The sequence below is a fragment of the Orycteropus afer genome, unplaced genomic scaffold (genome assembly GCF_000298275.1).
Source record: "Orycteropus afer afer isolate SDZICR_OR568_19922 unplaced genomic scaffold, OryAfe1.0 scaffold00148, whole genome shotgun sequence".
In the NCBI taxonomy this organism is placed as follows: domain Eukaryota; kingdom Metazoa; phylum Chordata; class Mammalia; order Tubulidentata; family Orycteropodidae; genus Orycteropus; species Orycteropus afer.
In genome coordinates this window covers 4,104,923-4,123,560 of record NW_006921735.1, presented here as the reverse complement: position 1 = coordinate 4,123,560, position 18,638 = coordinate 4,104,923, and the positions used below count along the sequence as shown (strand labels likewise).

Here is an 18,638-nt window from a genome sequence, read left to right as displayed (position 1 = left end):
GGCACTTAACAACAACAACAACAATATCTTCCCATAAATTATAGGTAAAAATACTTCTCTTGCTGAGATTATATACAAAGAATGAGAAGAGAGGTGAAAATATTTATAAAAGAAAAAAATTCTGTATTTTGGTAATTTCACCTTGCAGATTTATTGGTTGAATAAGGTTATTCCTAACAAAATACCATTGAATAATAACTAGATTTTGGAGCAGCAATGATTTTTTTTTTTTAATTGTTAAGTTTAAATGTTGAATCTGTCCTATTTCCAGTTCTATTCTTAATGCTTATGATTTCTATGCATTCTTTTCCAAACATCCTCGATAGTGGGTAACTTTCACAACTACGAGATTTTATTATTTGCATTTTCCATGCACTTATATGTTGAAAAACTTCACAATTTTAGTAAGAAATATCAATTTGGTGAAAGTCAGAAAGTCCTTATATACATCTGTTCAAAAGATAGACTACTTTAAATGGTCTCATACAGACCCTAATCTATTTTTTAAATAGTATTTATGTTATGAAGATTCGTATTTACAGAGGGTTCTCTGTAAAGTCATTAAATTTCAAATAGTGTAATCTATTACCTGAACAAAAGCTGTGTCTGTGGTTATATATTATCTAGCTAATTCTAGCCTGGTAGAACTTGTGGTTCACTTTACCACTTCATTGATTCATGTCAATACATTACATCAGGAGGGGAAAGTATGATCTAGAATCATGTGAAATGCCATACCACACATATCAGGGGCTTCATCAGAGTTGTCTCCACAGTCATCTTCTCCATCACATACCCAGAAATGTAGTTTGCAAAGGGAATTATTGCAAAGAAACTCATCAGCTCTACATATATTTCCTCCTTTAATGTGTAACAAAAGAGAGAGAAACACTCATCATAATTTACCCAGAAAGTAGAATACATATCCATTTATTGGTACACAGTATCTATAGTTTCTTATTTTCTTCTATTTATCTTCTTGTTTTGTTTCATTTTGCATAATACTATGAGTTGTTGTCAATTTGATTTCAATTCATGACAACCACATATGGATCAGAGTAAAGTTTTGCTCCATATAGTTTTCAATGGCTGATTTTTGGGGAAACAGATTTTCAGGTCTTTCTTCCAAGGTACCTCTGGGTGGACTCAATCTGGCAACCTTTTCAGTTAGCAGCTGAGCGTATCAGCTTTTTTACCACCCAAAGACTCCTGCATAAGACTAAACAAAACAACAAACCAAATTCACTGCCATTGAGTAGGATCCGATTCATAGCAACCGTTCCTTGGGTTTCCAAGGCGGTATCACTACAGAAGTAGATCATCCAATCATCCTTCTGAGGAGTGGCTGCTGAGTTTGAACCACCAGACTTTTGGTTAGCAGTCAATTGCCTTAGGCACTACACCGCCAGGAGTAGATAATATCCAATTTTAAATAAATAAATATATATATATGAAATGCCATTTCAAACCACTCTGATATTACCCTCATATTCTCTAAAAAAATTAGAAACATGGCAAGAGAAAAATTTTTCCTCAAAATTAAATTGTTTTATTCCATTCCACTTCATTTATAAAATACTGAGTATAAATAAATTAAAATTTTTAAGAATATTAATTTTTATTATTTAAAGAATATATTCTTCTATCAAGAAAAGATATATTTTTTTTAGAATTATAATGAGTTAAATCCAGAATACTGAGAAACTGGATCAGTGAAAACTTAGAATAAATGAGAAAGCTTTTGTTTTCTTTTTTCTTAACAGTAACACACAAATGACTGTATAATCAAAGTGGAATTGGTCATATCACACTTTTACCTGTTAGTCTCATGGAAATCATGTTACAAAGCACTGTATTTTCTAAATGCTTCCTTTCTTTTCACACACAGAAAAGAAATTATCAGTAATATTTTAACTTAGAATTGCTAATCATATCTACTATATGCAAAGTACACCAAAGTATTAATACATTTTGACTATATGTCTAGAGATATAGCAATATAATTGCATTAATTAAGGAGTTAGGTTCTATGCAATCTTGTCTTGCTTTGGAAAAGTCATTTAATTTCCAAGCGCTCCAGTGTTCTCATATGTTAAAGAAGAAGTATGTTTAAAATGATTTTTACCTTAGGAACAGCATAAAGAAACTTGATGAGAATTTAGAAATAAACAAATAAGATTACCCTCTGAGAATTACACAATTTACCTCAAGCTCATAAATCAGATAAGGCATATGACTGCCATGTTAGCTAGATTTGACTGATTGAAGTTATTTCATATTTAATAATGAATATGTCCATTAGAACATGAGACTAGAGAGTGATGATGGTTATTCTTGGAAACGTAGAAAAATATCTACAAATAGGCATTGCTCACCTTGTGAATGTACTTTGGAGGGAATCTAGTCTTGTGAGGAGCAAATAGATCTTTTTTATTTTAAATTTTGTTTTGCTATAAAAATTTCTAATAATTCACTTCTAATGGTAAAGGATTTCATCCCTGGGTAGCACAAACGGTATGTGCTCAACCACTAACCTCAGATTTGGTGTTTCAACCCCACCAGGCAGTGCTGCAAATGAAAGACCTGGCAAAATGCTTCTGAAAGATCACACCCATGAAAACCCTATCAAGCCATTCTACTCCATAACACATGGGCCTGTTATGAGATGGAATTGATTCAATGCTTTTTTTTTTTTTTTTCCCTGTAAATAAGAACAGTTTTTATCTTTGGTAAAAAGCCTCCAGTTATCACTAAATTCAGTCAGATTTGCATTTTAGAACAATCAAACTAGCTTCAAATTGGAAGTGAGGATAAAGGGAGAAATATCAGGATTGGATGAAAGAAACCAATTTGAAAGTATGGTTGTGGCAGCCCAGAAAGGGCTGACCATAATTTGATTTAGATTAGCAACATAGGAGATGGTATATAATACTCAATTTTTTATTTGGGACACTTGGTGAAAGTTGGTGTCATTCAATTGAAAAAAAAAAAAAAAAGATCACAGCAAGAAGAACAGGCTTAGGAGAAATAATGACATATTTCTTTGAGGTACTGGTAAATTAACCAAGTGATGATGTCTAGCAAACCAATGGATAAATGTGTCTGAAGCAAAGGATTGGATTCTGAAATACACATGTCCTTTCAGGAATCATCAGATTAGCTATTATTTGAAATATAGGAGATAACAGAGAGGAACTCTACATTTAAAAATTGAGTAGATAAAGAAGAAACTGCAAAAGGAGATAAAGAAGTGGCCAGAAAGTTGGAGAAATCCCAGGAAAGGTGATATTCCACAACGTATGGGGGAGGGGGATGTGTTGTAACAAGAAAGTAGTAGTTAGCACATTCAAATGATGCCAAGAGTGGAATGGTAAGGGTTTAGTGAGATAACTATAGTTGGTAATTAAACAAGAGAGGGAGGAAATAGTGGTGAGTGTAGATATTTCTTTTCTGAAATTTGATCATCAAGGGGAGAGAAAAGAAGTAGTAAGAACCTGGTTGCTTGTAAGGGGGAAAATAAATACATGCACATTTTTAAATGATGTCGAGAATAATCTAAAATACAAGTGATCTTTAAAGAAACAGGAGAGAGAAGAAAAGAAAAAAAAATGAAAGAAACAGAAGAGAAAAAAAGGTTTAAAAGATTATATTTAAAAAAAAAAAAAAACCTCACTGAGCAACCCCTCGTGCTTCTGAGGCCAGACCACTAAGGAAGTAGATTGCCCAATCTGCCTTCTGAGGAATGGCTGGTGGGTTTGAACCTCCAGCCTTCTGGTTAGCAGTCAAATGCCTCAGGTACTTCACCACCAAAGCTCCTAAAAATGAGGTTTTTGAAAACCCAAAGAGTATGAGGGAGTCGAGATCTAGAGCAAAAAAAAAAAAAAAAGGATAAATCTCAGAGTAGAGATGAGACAATGTTTTTATTTCAAGAAGAAAGAAAAGACAAACCTAAACACAGCTGTAGGTAGTTTGTTAATTAGGTGTCTAGGTATTGCAAAAGCTGATGACTTCTATTGTTCCTGTGAAGCAAATGGTTAAGTGTACCCAGCAAAACTGTAGCTCATCAAAATGGCTCCCAGATTCCATCATGTTTAGCCAAGTGCAGAATAATGCAAAGTCACCCCTGCCCCCTCCCTTTTCCCTGTGGGCCACATTCCTCAGTTAATAGCAGCATCTTCTCATGGACACATACTACCAGACCCTGTCCTAGACCCCACTACCAGAGGAGCTCTGGTAGCTTAATGTCTAAGGCACTTGACTGCTAACCAGAAGGCTGGCGGTTCAAACCCACCAGCCACTCCTCGGAAGGAAGATGGGGCAATCTACTTCTGTAGTGATACTGCCTCAGAAACCCAAGGAGGGGTCGCTATGAGTAGGGTCTGACTCGAGGGCACATAACAACAACAACAACAAATCTCATACCAGGCATATAACCGCTAGTTTCTCAAGCAGAGGTATAAATAATTCTGGAAAGAGGAAAGGGTTTAGCAGACTCAGAAATTGACCAAACGGCCACTGCTGGATGTGAGATTACTTTTCTTGTAAGCTCCCTCCCTCACTCTTTGGAATAAAACTCATGTGTCTAAGCATGCCTCTGGTGCTGTTTTAGGGGAGCTCTGGTAGCATAGTGGCTACGGCACTTGACTGCTAACCAGAAGGCTGGCGGTTCAAGTCCACCAGCCACTCCTCGGAAGGAACATGGGGCAATCTACTTCCGTAGTGATACTGCCTCGGAAACCCAAGGAGGGGTCGCTATGAGTCGGGTCTGACTCGACGGCAAACAACAACAACAACAACAACAACCCTTACCATTATGAGCCTTTTGAGCCTCTTGGTTATTACCTAGAAAGCTTGACAGCCAAGAGCCAGGAGACTGAAAGAGCCCCAGAGGCCTCGGCGAATATGGGTGTGTGGGGAATCCCAAACTAGCCTTAGGCATCAATGTTTGGGCCACTAGCTCAGGTGTTAGACATCTGGGGACCTGAGTATGAGTACAGGGATGACCCAAAATGTCACAAGACTTGTTAGAGCTCTTGCAGGGATAGGAGTTTAAAATGCCAAGGATAGCAGGCCACCAGTCACTGTTGTAGCCTGGCCACTCCTGTGTGTGGTACGCACAGCTACAAAAGCTGAGCTAGCCACTGATGCAAAGGTGCACTGGCTGCAGGATGACCTCTGGCTAGAAAGAGAAGCCAAGGTACCCAGACTAAGACCACTGAAAACTTGGCTTCCTGGTTACAGATTTCTGATCAGGCAGTAGCAAAGCTTGCCTGCAGGTCAGCCAAAGTGAAAGGGCCAGAGCTTCAGCAGCAGCAGGCTCATGCTGTCATCACAAAAGCTAGTTGTGACCCGAAGAAATGTAACTCATTGGAGTCTTCAGTCTTGGAAAGGATGTAGAGGAAGATTGTAATGAGGAATTTGAGGTAATCACCCAACTCAAGTTTTGGCCTCAGGTTATCACTAAATTCAAAACCAGTAGGGCCCCATCCCCAGTGGGTGGATCCCAATGATCTACCCTGGGGAGAATGGCAAGAACACACTACTGTGAGAGACTATGCCATCACGGGATAGTGGAATTGGCTACATGTTATCAACAAAAAGGCTGAGAGTATCATGGACATAAGTCCAAGAGAGAGAAAAAACTCAGCCTCACTGTGAGAGCCTCCAGCAAGCCTCAGGAGCAGACAAAATCAAAACAAAAGGGTCCTTTGAAGGTATCCTGGCCAGCTTTGGGCAGATATTATACTCACAGGCACTCACAAAGAGAAAATAGATAAAGGGCCCAATGACACCCTATTGCAGCTTTGGCAGCTTTTGAAGTCCAAACAACAGTTCCCTGAGGTCAAAGACGTGACCCCTCCCCACCCCATAAACAGGTTAAATCCAGTGCTCCTCTCACCTGAAAGGCTCCCTGCCCTCCAAACTAGTGACAAGGCCAATATCCCCTAATATTGCTGGTATGAAGATTGCTGGGGAAGCAGAGGTCCCATGTAGAAGTCACATTTTATTGGTCCTTGCACAACAAATCTAACATAGTTTCTTTTTTCCACTATATTGATAATGTCATATCAACCTGTGATGATTTGTCTTTGCTGCAAGACACTGCACCTAGGTTCATCAGTCACCTGGAGAACTGAGGATGAGCTATAACACCTCCATATTACAGGGGTCTGGACTGTCTACCAAGTTCTTAAATGTTATATGGTCGGGTAAAGCTAGGCTAAGTTGATGCCTGTTGCATTCATTAACAAGGTTACATCTTACCTCCACCACCAATGTAAAAGTCTCACAAGCAAGAATATGTGCTTCAGGAAGGTAAAGTAGAAATATAACAAGTTAAGGCCCTAGGGGTCATCAAGGCTGAAGCCCCTTGTGAAGTGGATGAAGTTACCTATCCTGAGGGCTTTGGCTGGGGTCTGTGGCAAATGCAACAGAGTAGACGGGTTCCCCTTGGATTCTGATCACAGTTTTGGAAAGGGACTGAGCAGTGGTAGCCCGCTGGAGCAGCAGCTTTGTATTGTATATTGGAGCTTGCAGCATGTAGAATATATCACCAAGGGAGCCCCAATAATAGCAAAAACCCACTATACTATCACTGGGTGGGTAAAAAAAAAATCACTAAACCACAATCAGGGGTGGCTCAAGCTGGGACACTTGCTAAATGACATGCATGTTTATAACTTGCTAGCCCCCTGAGTGTTGAGCTGCACCAGCTATTAAGACCTGTAACATACATCAAAGAAGATGCCCCCCGGGTACAGGAAACTCCAGGCATCACTGTAATCCATATTAAGACCAGCACTGAGCCCAGTCCTGAGGCTTCCAGATACACAGATGGCTCTGCCAGAGGGAATCCTTACCATTGGATGGCTACTGCCATCCACAGAAACCATATGGATAGATCAAGGGCAAGGGCAGATCAGCCAGTGGGTTGAGCTCAGGGCACCCTTGATGGTACTTATGCATGAGGATAGTCTGATTGTACCCTGTACAGAGAGCTGGGCTTGACTCTATTGTTGATTGACTGGCGGGAGAACTGGATGACTGCCAGATGGTCACTCTGAGGAAAACAACTTTGGGCTGACATATAGGCAGGTACTGTGGGGATTGATATTACTGTGTACCACGTCTCAGCCCATAGCACTCTGACTCCACCAGGCAAAGCTCTCAGATGAGCACTGCACACTCACCACCAGACTCCTCAGCACTGAAATCGCCCAATCATTACATCACAAGACTGCACATAGAGGATACAAGACTTTATGGACTACAAGGATGGGCATGCCTGTCTCATGTACCAAATTAAAGAAGCTTACAATGATTTCACCCTCTGTACTTTAGAAAAAGTGAGGCCTGTCCCATGAGAGGTGAGTCACATTCAGATGGACTATATAGGACCTCTTCCTCTATCTGATAATTTTTGTTTTATCCTAACTTGTGCTGACACTGCTACTGGCCTTTTTCAAGCATATCCCTGTAAATGGTCAATGAAGTGGCAGTTCACCATCTGGGGACTTGCCTGGTTGTACACCACACAGACATCAACAGTGATCAAGGAAGCCATTCACCGGCCTCAAAGTACAAGATTGAGCAGATGCCAATTATATCACTTGGCATTTTCACCTTTCATACAACCCCATTGCTGCTGACCTAATGAAAGGATGAATGGCTTCTTGACATAAACCTTAGGAAGAGATACTCACTCTCTGCAACAGTGGACTAAACACCTTCTAGATGCTCTGAGATATATTAATTCATATTGCTGATAAGAGCATGCAAGTTCCTATCAGATGTTGGCCTAAGGGCCCCTATGGATCACATGGATCCAGGTGACACCCACTGAAGTTGCCATTTTGCTCCCGGCAGTAGGTCATGAGAATAACCTCCTTTTGTCTTTGCCACAGGACCTAGACACAGAGGACCATGTATTTAAACTCCCTTGGAAAGGGCAAGTAGGTCCACAGTGGCTTGGAATTTTCTCCTGTTGGGGTGAAGCCTTAGAGGCTTCCTTACTTATAATTCCTTGGTTATACTCCAATTCCCCAACTGTGCTAACTATTCTTAACCTTGGGGAACATTTGAAAAAGGGAACCTATTTTGTGAGTTTATGGACTTTTCCAATCCCTCCATTAGATTATACAGGGTTACCTACTGTTGAAGGCCCCACTGGGGAAAAAGTGTGGTATTGTAAACCTGGTCAAAAGCCTTCTCCTGATATTATACTGACATCCACCTCTAGTATTGCTTCTATATTACTAGATAACTAGGATTTACCTATGATTATGCCTTTAAAAGCCTTGTCTTATCTCCCTTAAAATAATTGTAGGTAACATGTTTGTCGGCTGGGCCGTCATGGTTGCAGAGGTTCAAAACGAATCCAATTGCTAGGTGTGGGGAGAACTGCCCACTTCCTCCACTGCGGGACTTCCATGGAAGCCACAACCTGCCAACCGATGGCCTGAGCATTTTTATACATTTGGAGAACCCAGTCCTCTAAGCCCGTGGATCCTATTTTCTCATTTCCTGGCACTGTACTCTTTCCCTACCCTCTTGGAATCACACCCAAACTTGGGTGTTTTAATTTCCTTCCATCTACTTGGTGAAACTTGCTTTATGGATTGCTTGGATTGTTGATAATCTTGCTATTTTGTTGATGTGGGTTGTATGCTTTTGTGGCCTTTGTCTCCAATGTCCCAACACCCAGGTTCGAGGGGCTGAGCAGAAAAGGTGGGCATGCAGATTGAAATAACAATGTTGGGACATTGGGATGGCATATACCAGGCATAGCTGTAGCTCCCAAAAATGGCTCCCAGACCCCATCCCATCTTGTCTAGCCAAGTGCACAATAATGCAAAGTCATCCTGCCCCCTCCCTTTTCTCCTCATGGGGCATGTTCCTCAGTTAATAGCTGCATCTTCTCAAGGGCACATATCACCAGACCTGGCTCCAGGTCCCCTACCAGCATCAGGTACCACTAAGCCTCACACTAGGCGCATCGCCCCTATTTGATAGGTCCTCAAACAGAGGTATAAGTATCTCTGGAAAGAGGAAAGGTTTTAGTGGACCCAGAAACTGACCATCATGCATCTGGATGTGACATTGCTTTTCTGGTTACCCCCTCCCCCGCTCTTTGGAATAAAACTCTGAGCATGTCCCTGGTGCAGTTTTTGTTGTTGTTGTTGTTATGTGCCATACTGTCAGACCTGACTCATAGTGACCCCTCCTTGGGTTTCTGAGGCAGTATCACTACGGAAGTAGATTAGGCCTCTCTAATCCTTACTATGGGAGCTCTGGTAGCATAGTGCCTAAGGCACTTGACTGCTAACCAGAAGGCTGATGGTTCAAATCCACCAGCCACTCCTCGGAAGGAAGATGGGGCAATCTACTTCCATAGTGATACTGCCTCAGAAACCCAAGGAGGGGTCACTATGAGTCAAGAGCGACTCGACGTACATAACAACAACAACAATCCTTACTATAGGATCTCTGGTAGCATAGTGCCTTAGGCACTTGACTGCTAACCATTAGGCTGGTGGTTCAAACCCACCAGCCACTCCTCAGAAGGAAGGTTGGGCAATCTACTTCCATAGTGATACATAAGCAGGGGTCACTATGAGTCGGGGCGACTCAATGGCACATAACAACAATCCTTACCATTATGAGCCTTTTGTGGCTCTCTGTTATAACTTAGACATAAGGTCATTAACTAAGAGAGACAAAGATAGAGGTGGCTTAGTGATAGAGTAGAAGAAGAAAGTAACTTTTAAAACACCTGGTATGACTAATGGTGAAGAGAGATGATTAGGGAAAATTGAATAGATAGCTTAGAGTATTTTATTAATAATTGAAGTCTGTGACCAAGAATTGATAATTATAACCTGAACAGTTGTAACATTTTCTGCAAAAATCTTAATGGAACTGATGCATGTTGAATGGCATATATGAATATCAATTACTATAAGGTACAGAGCAGATCAGCTCCTTGGTAAGTCCACCATGGTGAATATCACTATGTGAGGCTTCTGATAGACATTGGGGGTCTCTTTCTTCCAGACCTCTGCAATCCTGAGCTCTAAAATGCCATAAAGCTCTAAAATACCATAATTCTAAAAAAAATATGATTTACCAAAACATATGCAATAACCATTTAACAACTCTTTCTGAAAATAGTAAAAATAAGAATATGTATAAAATATTTAATAATAAAGGAACTAAAGATATGAATAACAGTGTATGGTAAGTGTTGGCTTAATTCAAAATCAAAGGGCACGGAATATGAAGTATAGTTGTAGTCATTCAGAATAAAAATTGAAATGAAGAAATCTCATTGCATGTTGCATTTCACAATGGATTAAATTCAAACAGAATGTATGAACTCCTGGCATCTTTTAAAGAGTTCTGTGGTGAAGTGGTTAGGGTATTTGGCTGCTAACCAAAAACTCAGTGGATTGAACCCACTAGCCACTCCTTGAAATTAAAATGAGGCAGTCTGCTTCTATAGAGATTTACAGCATTGGAAACCCAATAAGGGATTTCTACTCTGTTCTGTAGGGTCATTATGAGTCAGAATCAACTCAATGGCAGTAGTTTTGGTTTTGGTTGGCATCCTCTGATTATTTTAGAAAACTCTAGTTGTAGCATATCTGTCCTGTTAAAAGGGAAAAATGAATACTCCAAGATATTGCATTAGGAAACATTGTAATTTTTCTAATAGTGTTGAACATTCCACTGTTTTTATTAAGCAAAAGAGAAATATAAATGAAATCATAATTTTAACAGAAAGGCAAACTCTGATAACTGCTAAAGATTTCCTAATGTGCTATAAAGAACTTGCATTTCAAAAAATCATCATAGGGCTATCATGCCATACCTTAGTCTAACTTAAAATGCTTTATTTTGAAAATGCATGTAAATGCACATATAATGAAACCAATTTAATTTTGTTATATTTTAAGAACAAAAATTTAGACTTGCAAAATTCTTTAAATGTAAAAATAACAACAAAAATATATAATTTAAATAGATGGGCTGGATTAAATTTCCCAGTTTTCTGGTCATGTTCTTAATCAGCACAATGGAAAAGTATAGAAGAACTGAAAAGGATTTATTAACAATAATTTATGTCTAAATTATAACTGAGCCTCGGGCAGATTCTTAGAAATCTGGACAAGTGCATCATCACAGAGAATAAGCCTCTAGAGTTCCCATTGTAATGTAGGTTAAGAGATGTTTTAAAATACAAAAATAGTTTATGATTTTTATGAATGGTTTACATATTTTTTTAGCTGATTATTTCTAAAAATAAAACCTCACAATATTTTCCACTAACATTGTCATAAAGAATAAAAGTTTGTGAGCTTAGACCAAAATAAGTACTGAGTTTCTTTTTGATCTATGTTTTACCTTTAAAATGATAAATGCTGCTTTACTCCATAGTATTTTGGGTATTAGTGTTTAAAAGGAAAACTAGTAAAATCAATTCACTGGGAAAATATGCCATGCTTATTCTGGAGCTCCTTTACTTCTAGCCCACAACCTGGTAGCTCAAGTGTCTAGCTTTGAGAGGAATAGAAGTGGGACAGTACAGATGTTTCATTTGACATTCCATTTTTTCAAAGCCTTCAAGCATATGTTTCAAATCTTTTTCCTGGGAGTAAACTAAATATTAGGAGCTCTGGTAGCATAGTGGCTAAAGCACTTGACTGCTAACCAGAAGGCTGGCGGTTCAAACCCACCAGCCACTCCTCGGAAGGAAGGTTGGGCAATCCTACTTCCGTAGTGATACTGCCTCGGAAACCCAAGGAGGGGTCGCTATGAGTCGGGGCCGACGCGACAGCACATAACAACAACAACAAACTAAATATTAAAAATATGAGCTTGGTTATGCCTTAAGGGATATCCATACAGGATCAAATACATTAACCACCAAGAAATCCAATGAAACATATTTACCTAGCTGCAAATAAACTGAAAAACAGCAGTTATATGGAGGAAGAAAAGAGGAGGGAATGACACATTTGTAAATGATTGAATTAAAGACACTTGACTTTTTCTTAGTTATTACACTTAAACACTTAGTAGAATCATCTTAAATCTGACAGATAACTCATGTTTCAAATACTGTAATGCTCATTTTTTTTTACTGTAATGTTCAGCTTTTTAACATGGAATCCTTTGTTCAAATAATTCTGTATGAAAGCTAATATTAAGAATGATAAATCCTACAGAATTATCCCTTCCTACACGGAATTTCCACACACCACTACAGCTTTGTGAGATATTTCACTGTGATTGGATTTGATAACAGGAGCAAACGAGCACAGAAAGTTTCAAGACAGATTAAGAAACTAGGTCTTAGTCTAAACTAGAACTCCTTCTTTGAATATAAGAACCCACAGAAGAGTTTTTGCTCCAGTAGTAAACCCAAAATTCTCTGGTTCAGAATGACCAGTTACAGAAAGTGAGTGTGAGAACTTAACCAAAAGTAGAAAAGCTATTATGATCATTTAACTTATATGGCCCTCTATAATACCTTAGTGGCTAAGGCACTTGACTGCTAATCAGAAGACTGGTGAATCAAATCCACCAGCCATTGGAAGGAAGATGGGGTAATCTACTTCAGTAGTAATACTTCCTTGGAAACCCAAGGAGGGGTCACTATGAGTCGGTTCTGACTCGATGGCACATAATAACAATAAATAATACCCAACCTCCCCAGAGGCCTTGTGGTGCAGTGGTTAAGTGCTCAGCTGCTGACTGAAAGTTTGTCAGCTGGAACACACCAGCCAGTCTGCAAGTGAATGATGTACCAGTCTGTTTCTATAAAGATTAGAGTTTTGGAAATCCTATGGGTCTGTTCTACTCTGTTATATAGAGTGGCTATGGGTTCGAATCAATTTGACAGCAGTGGGTTTGGATTTGGGGATTTAGAATAAGCCACAAATTCTAAGTTAGAATGATAACCTCCACCCCTGGTGAATATAAATCACAACATTTTTTTTTCTGGTTTGTGATAGAGATATTATGTAACCACACTATTAAGACCTAATGTTAAATAAACTAGAACATATTTAACTATAGCGACTAGATGTTTAGAGAAGTAATTATTTTAGATATTTAAACTGTAAAAATTCTGTATGTACAAATGTACAAATGTGGAAATACCTAGCATCACCTCTGTTGATGTTCCATATATATATATATATATATATATATATATATATATATATATATATATATATATATATATACACACACACACACATATATATATATAATTTTATCTGTCATATGGGAAGAAAGAAATTTGAGACACAACCTATAACCTATAGATCATATACCATATGAGTGTGTACAATATAGTAAAACATATGTTGTTCCTATTCTTTCAAAGTAATTTCAAGTAATGTGGATGAGAAATGACACAGAAAATATTTATTCTAATGGTTATAATGGCTAAATTATCTGAATTCTTCACATGTGCTATTCCTTACCCAAGCATCTGATGGGATGACACACTCATAGTAGATACTCAGTAATCATTTATATTTTGGTTGCCTTGTCAAGGGAAGAGGAAATAATCTTTATCTGATAATGATCTTGATTTTGAACCAACTGACACATAATGAAACTAGAAATAGTAGAGACTCATTTAATGACCCAATCTCTGGCTTTAGCACACTTTGTATTCTGCTCAGCTCCTGAAATTCTGTTCTCTCATTTAAAGTCACAAAAATGAAAAGAACTTTACCTTTGTCACAGTTCTCTTCATCACTACCATCCACACAGTCATGAATTCCATCACACAGCCATCTAATTGGAATACAGTGGGCTTTATTTTTGCATCGAAACTGATCTTCCTTGCATTCAGTCACACAGTCCATCTGTTCAAATACAAATGGGCACTGCAGTTTTCATTAATGATAATGATAAAGTCATAGGACATAAAAAAAAAAATCAGCTGACACTACTGAAAATTTATTACACTGTGGACTTTCTTTTATCTTAGTTTAATGAATATAACCTTTACAAATGGCAATAAGGTTTAATATATGGACAACATGAAGATGCAGGTACTTGCTGAAATGATCGTGTTAAATTTATCTGTCCAAATTTTAGATGCTGCTAAGAATCAAGATCCAGTCTCTTTGTTCTATTTTTGTGAGTTAAGCTTTACCAAACCTAATTCACATAATTCAAAGATTTTACTTGAATGGGAGCTTTTACCTCATCTGAACCATCAGCACAATCGTATTCTCCATTACATTTCAGAGATGCTGAAATACATCCTCCGCTGGCACATATATATTCACTTGATGAGCAAGTAGGTGAAGCTGAATACAATTACAAATTTGTGATTTATATACAGTAAAAACAATTATGAGTTTGAAGGATAAAAACATATATAAGCATATAAAAATATGAACTCATACATTGCAATGAGAATGTTCTATATTATTTAAACCATATTCAATATTTGGTTAAACATTCATTTAAATTGTGCCTTACAACATTATTGCATTGAATTAAATATACTTCAATGTTACTATCACCTGTGCAGTAAGAATTCAACACACAGGATTAAAGAAAAAACAAAACTCAATCCTTCTTCTCTTAGATTTTGAAGATTAAATGATTGTTTTTCATAATCTTAAAGTAAATTATTTTAAAACACAAAAGTTCCACATTATTTTTTAAATTACAATAGGATTTAGTGATTTTTGGGAATGTTAGACCACAAATGCATTGCATAAAGCTAAAACTGAAATCTTGGCATGGTTTTATGAACCCAGGCAGATCTATTTGGCTATGAAGACATTAATGTTGTATTTATATATGTTTCAATAAATTTTTTGCATTAGAATTCTAAACATAAATATATGTATAATTATCAGAGTCTATATAATTTTTAGCATATTTTGTGATACAGAAATTTAAAATAACAAGAAGATAAATAAGTTATGGCCATCACCCGGCCTAATTAATTGACATAGGAATTATGGCAGACCTCTTTGGGAATGGGTACAGGTTTCAGTTTGCTAGGCTTTGATTCAAACCTCTGAGGGTCTGGGCTTTATGTCAGACCATCAGGTAGCCAGATGTATTCTGAATTGCTTAATAGAGAAATGCTGAAAAGCTTTTTTCCTTGAGTTTTAGTTATTTTTAATTGGTAGTCTTGCCTACAGATATGTATTGATAAGAAGCCTGAGAGCATGTCTGGATTCAGTAAGAAAGAAAGCTATGATGAATGAGCAATGTACAGTGGCATTATAGCGAGCCATAGCAACTTGTGAGCAGTATGTGTGCTACTTTTGACCTAATCCCTTACACTAATGCATTCTTGTTTTATATAGATTACACCATGATTTCCCCCCAACATTTTTTCTATATGATAATTTTATTAAAATACATAGGCATAAAAATTAGGTGTTTTAATGAGCATATTTGTAGAACCACACAAAATAGATTCATATCTTAGCAATCCTATAGGCAGAGTAGAAGTGCCCCCTTTGGGTTTCCTTGGCGGTCATCTTTATGGGAGCAGATCATCAGGTTTTTTCTGCTGAGGGAGACTGTTGAATTCAAACCTATGACCTTGTGGTTAGAAGGCAAGCACATTAACCATTGTTCTGCTATGAGTCAGTATCAACTCAATGGCACAAAACAATAACAACAATATGAAGGAATAAAAACACACGCAGTAGTGTCTTTTTTAATATTCTGGTTTTCTTCCTAATTTTAATTTGATTTTGGCCCAAGATGTAAACAGAAGCAATACACTAACGCTTGTTCTCATTTGGTAGCACATTGAAACTACTACATTTCTGCTTCATAAGCTTAATTTCTTAATTTCTAAAACTTGACTTTACAGTATCTGTAGCTTGAAAATATTGTAATTTTCTCTCTTGGAAAAAATAATTCCAAATGGTCAGAAAATATACAGAAAGAGGAAAATTGAAGTTTAGGGACTATTGCTTACATCCTTACACGTAGCTTTCTCACCTTTCATTAATATCTGGTATTATTTCTTCAAAACATATATATGTACATGCATTTGCCACTAATTTCTGCATGTCATTGTTTAAATTCTTTCAAGGTAAAATATCAGCTAAGTTAAATATCATATCAGTCATCTTACCCGGATCACAGTTTTTCTCATCATCACCATATTTGCAGTCTTCATGACCATCACATTTCCATTTTGCTGATATACACTGACCATTGGAACACTGAAATTGATCTCTGGAACAACTTGTATCACAATTTCTCTGTAAAAAAAAATAAACAGTTAAATTTTTAGCAAAATGTCTAATAATTCAAAAGGAACTAGAAATCTATATGTAAAAATCTTACAGATAGAAACCTAAATGGATAGAAATTATGTCTATTGACAGCTCTGATGTCATATTTTAAGCCCATGCCTATATAATACAGTTTTCCACTCTTCATAAATCCTGGTCATATTAATAGGGAGAAGTGAAGAAAAAAAAACAATGCATAAATCCCATGTCTTTGTCATACTAATTCGTTGTTGAGTGGATCACCCTTCAAAAGACAATTAGGACATAATGAATTTTTAATAGTTGTAGTTGAGAATGAAAATTATAGGGCAAAAAAGGTGTTAAGAAATTTTTTCTAAGCAAGTGCTTGAGGTATAGCAGGGGAGATGAAACTTGAAACAAGGGAAAACCCTAAGGTGAATCTGATTTACATTGGCCAAATTTCCCATAGTGTATTATTCCATTTTTGTCCTCATCTCTTTTCCTGTGTACCTATTCTATTACAGTTTAGTTGCTCTTCATAAATTCCCTCTTTTCTGATTTTTTTTTCCTATAGATCTATGAAATGACTGTTACACTTGTCATTCTACTAGTCCCCATATAGAATTTATTGGCAAGTCCAAAAAGATAGCAGATTTACCTTTGAGAATCATTCAATATTTTTAAGAGCTTGTTTTATAGTCAATGTTATGTGTACATTTAGTTTCACTCCCCATTTACCATGTCAAACCCTAACCCAGTCTCCTCCCCTCCCTACTCAGTAATCCTCCCCCTGTGCCCCTCATATTTATGCATTCCTGTTTGTCCTGCATTTCCTCAATTTGAATGTTGGTCCTCTGGTGCCCCGTGTTCTATTACTGTCACAGATGTATTACCATAGAGTATGTGGGTCCGTCCTTCTGGGTTGAGTGGTCTACATGTACATCTTGTTAACTATTGGGCTGAGAGCCAGCCCCTAGGACAAGTTTTACTCCAGGCACAGAATGCATTCCAGGGCCACAGTATTGGGGGTCTCATCAGACTTCATCTGACCAATAATTCTGGTCATTATTGAGTTTTTGGATTTTGTTCCATGTTTTTCTTCCCACTCTATCCAGGATCTCCAGATTTGATTCTTTCCTGAGTGGTTGGCATTGGTAGCCAGGCACCATCTAGTTCTGGTCTCAAGGGCCATCATGTCCTATGACTGATTGCTTCCAAATGCCCTTGTTTTCTTTGCATTCTTCTTTGCTTCTGACACTAGGAGACCATTAGCTGCAACTTAGATGGCTGTTTGAAAGCTTTTAAGACCCCAGTTGCTACTTATCAATGTAGGATGTGGAACAAGGCTTTTATGTATTTTGTTATACCAGTTGAGTCTGGTGTACCCAGTACTATGGTCCTGAGATGACAGATCTATTGGATCTCTCTCCCATAGTGTCTCGGTGTCTGTGAATGATTACTGTGTCTGTCTTCTATCATTTCTGTAAGGATTTCAGGTATTTTGTATCACTGGTGTCAGTGCAAGATTAGCCTCAGCTGAAACTATCCTTAGTCTAGAGTATACTCCTGTTCACTGACCCCCATCTAATCCTCTCAGGTGTTTATTTGTTTATCTGTAGACTGGTGTTGTGTGCTAATCGTAATGCAGTATTGTGGAAACATTGGTTGGTATTATCATCTGTCATCTATTTCTTAAGTGCACAATTTGCTGTCCTCCCATTTCCTAATGTTATCATGGTGGTCACAGACCCTTTCTGTACCTTCCTCTTACCCACAGCAGCATGTGGGCCCCAACTAGCCTTAAATTAATCCCTCCCTTTCCCTCCTCATCACAGTAACCTACAAAGTGAGTTCCCTTTCCCAAAGAAACCCTTCTTTGTCTTTTTACAGTAATGGGCTCATACCGTACTTATCTTTCTGCAATTGATTTATTTCACTCAACATAATGTCCTCCAGGTTCATTCACGTTGCGAGATAATTTGTGTATCCCTCATTGTTCTTTAACGTAGCATATATTCCATTGTGTGCATGTACCATAATTTGGTTATCCACTCATCCGTTGATGGGCATTTAAGTTGTTTCCATGTCTTTGCAATAGTGAATTGTGCTGCATAAACATAGGTATACATACGTCTGTTCATGGGCTGTCTCTCACCTCTTCCGAATATATTCCTAGTAATGGAATTGCTGGGTCAAATGGTATTTCTATCTTCAGTTTTTTAAGGAAACACCCTACCATTTGCCACAATGGTTGTACCATTTTACAATCCCAGCAGGAGTCCACAAGAGTTCCAATCTCTCCGCAACCTTGCCAGCATTTGTTATTTTCTGACCTGTTGAACTTTGCTATTATTGCTGGGGTGAGATGATATCTCA

The 18,638-nt window shown here is 37.8% G+C and overlaps 1 protein-coding gene across 1 annotated transcript in view; it reads right to left on the bottom strand.

The window, feature by feature from the left end:
* Nucleotides 1–18,638, bottom strand: part of LRP1B (LDL receptor related protein 1B) — a 1,967,638-nt gene that overhangs the window by 207,714 nt on the left and 1,741,286 nt on the right. The window contains exons 69-72 of the mRNA XM_007946050.1: nt 16,139–16,268; nt 14,227–14,333; nt 13,751–13,883; nt 739–861 (exon numbers count right to left, since the gene is read on the bottom strand). Coding sequence (XP_007944241.1) covers nt 739–861; nt 13,751–13,883; nt 14,227–14,333; nt 16,139–16,268 — 493 coding nt within the window. The remainder of the gene's footprint in view (nt 1–738; nt 862–13,750; nt 13,884–14,226; nt 14,334–16,138; nt 16,269–18,638) is intronic.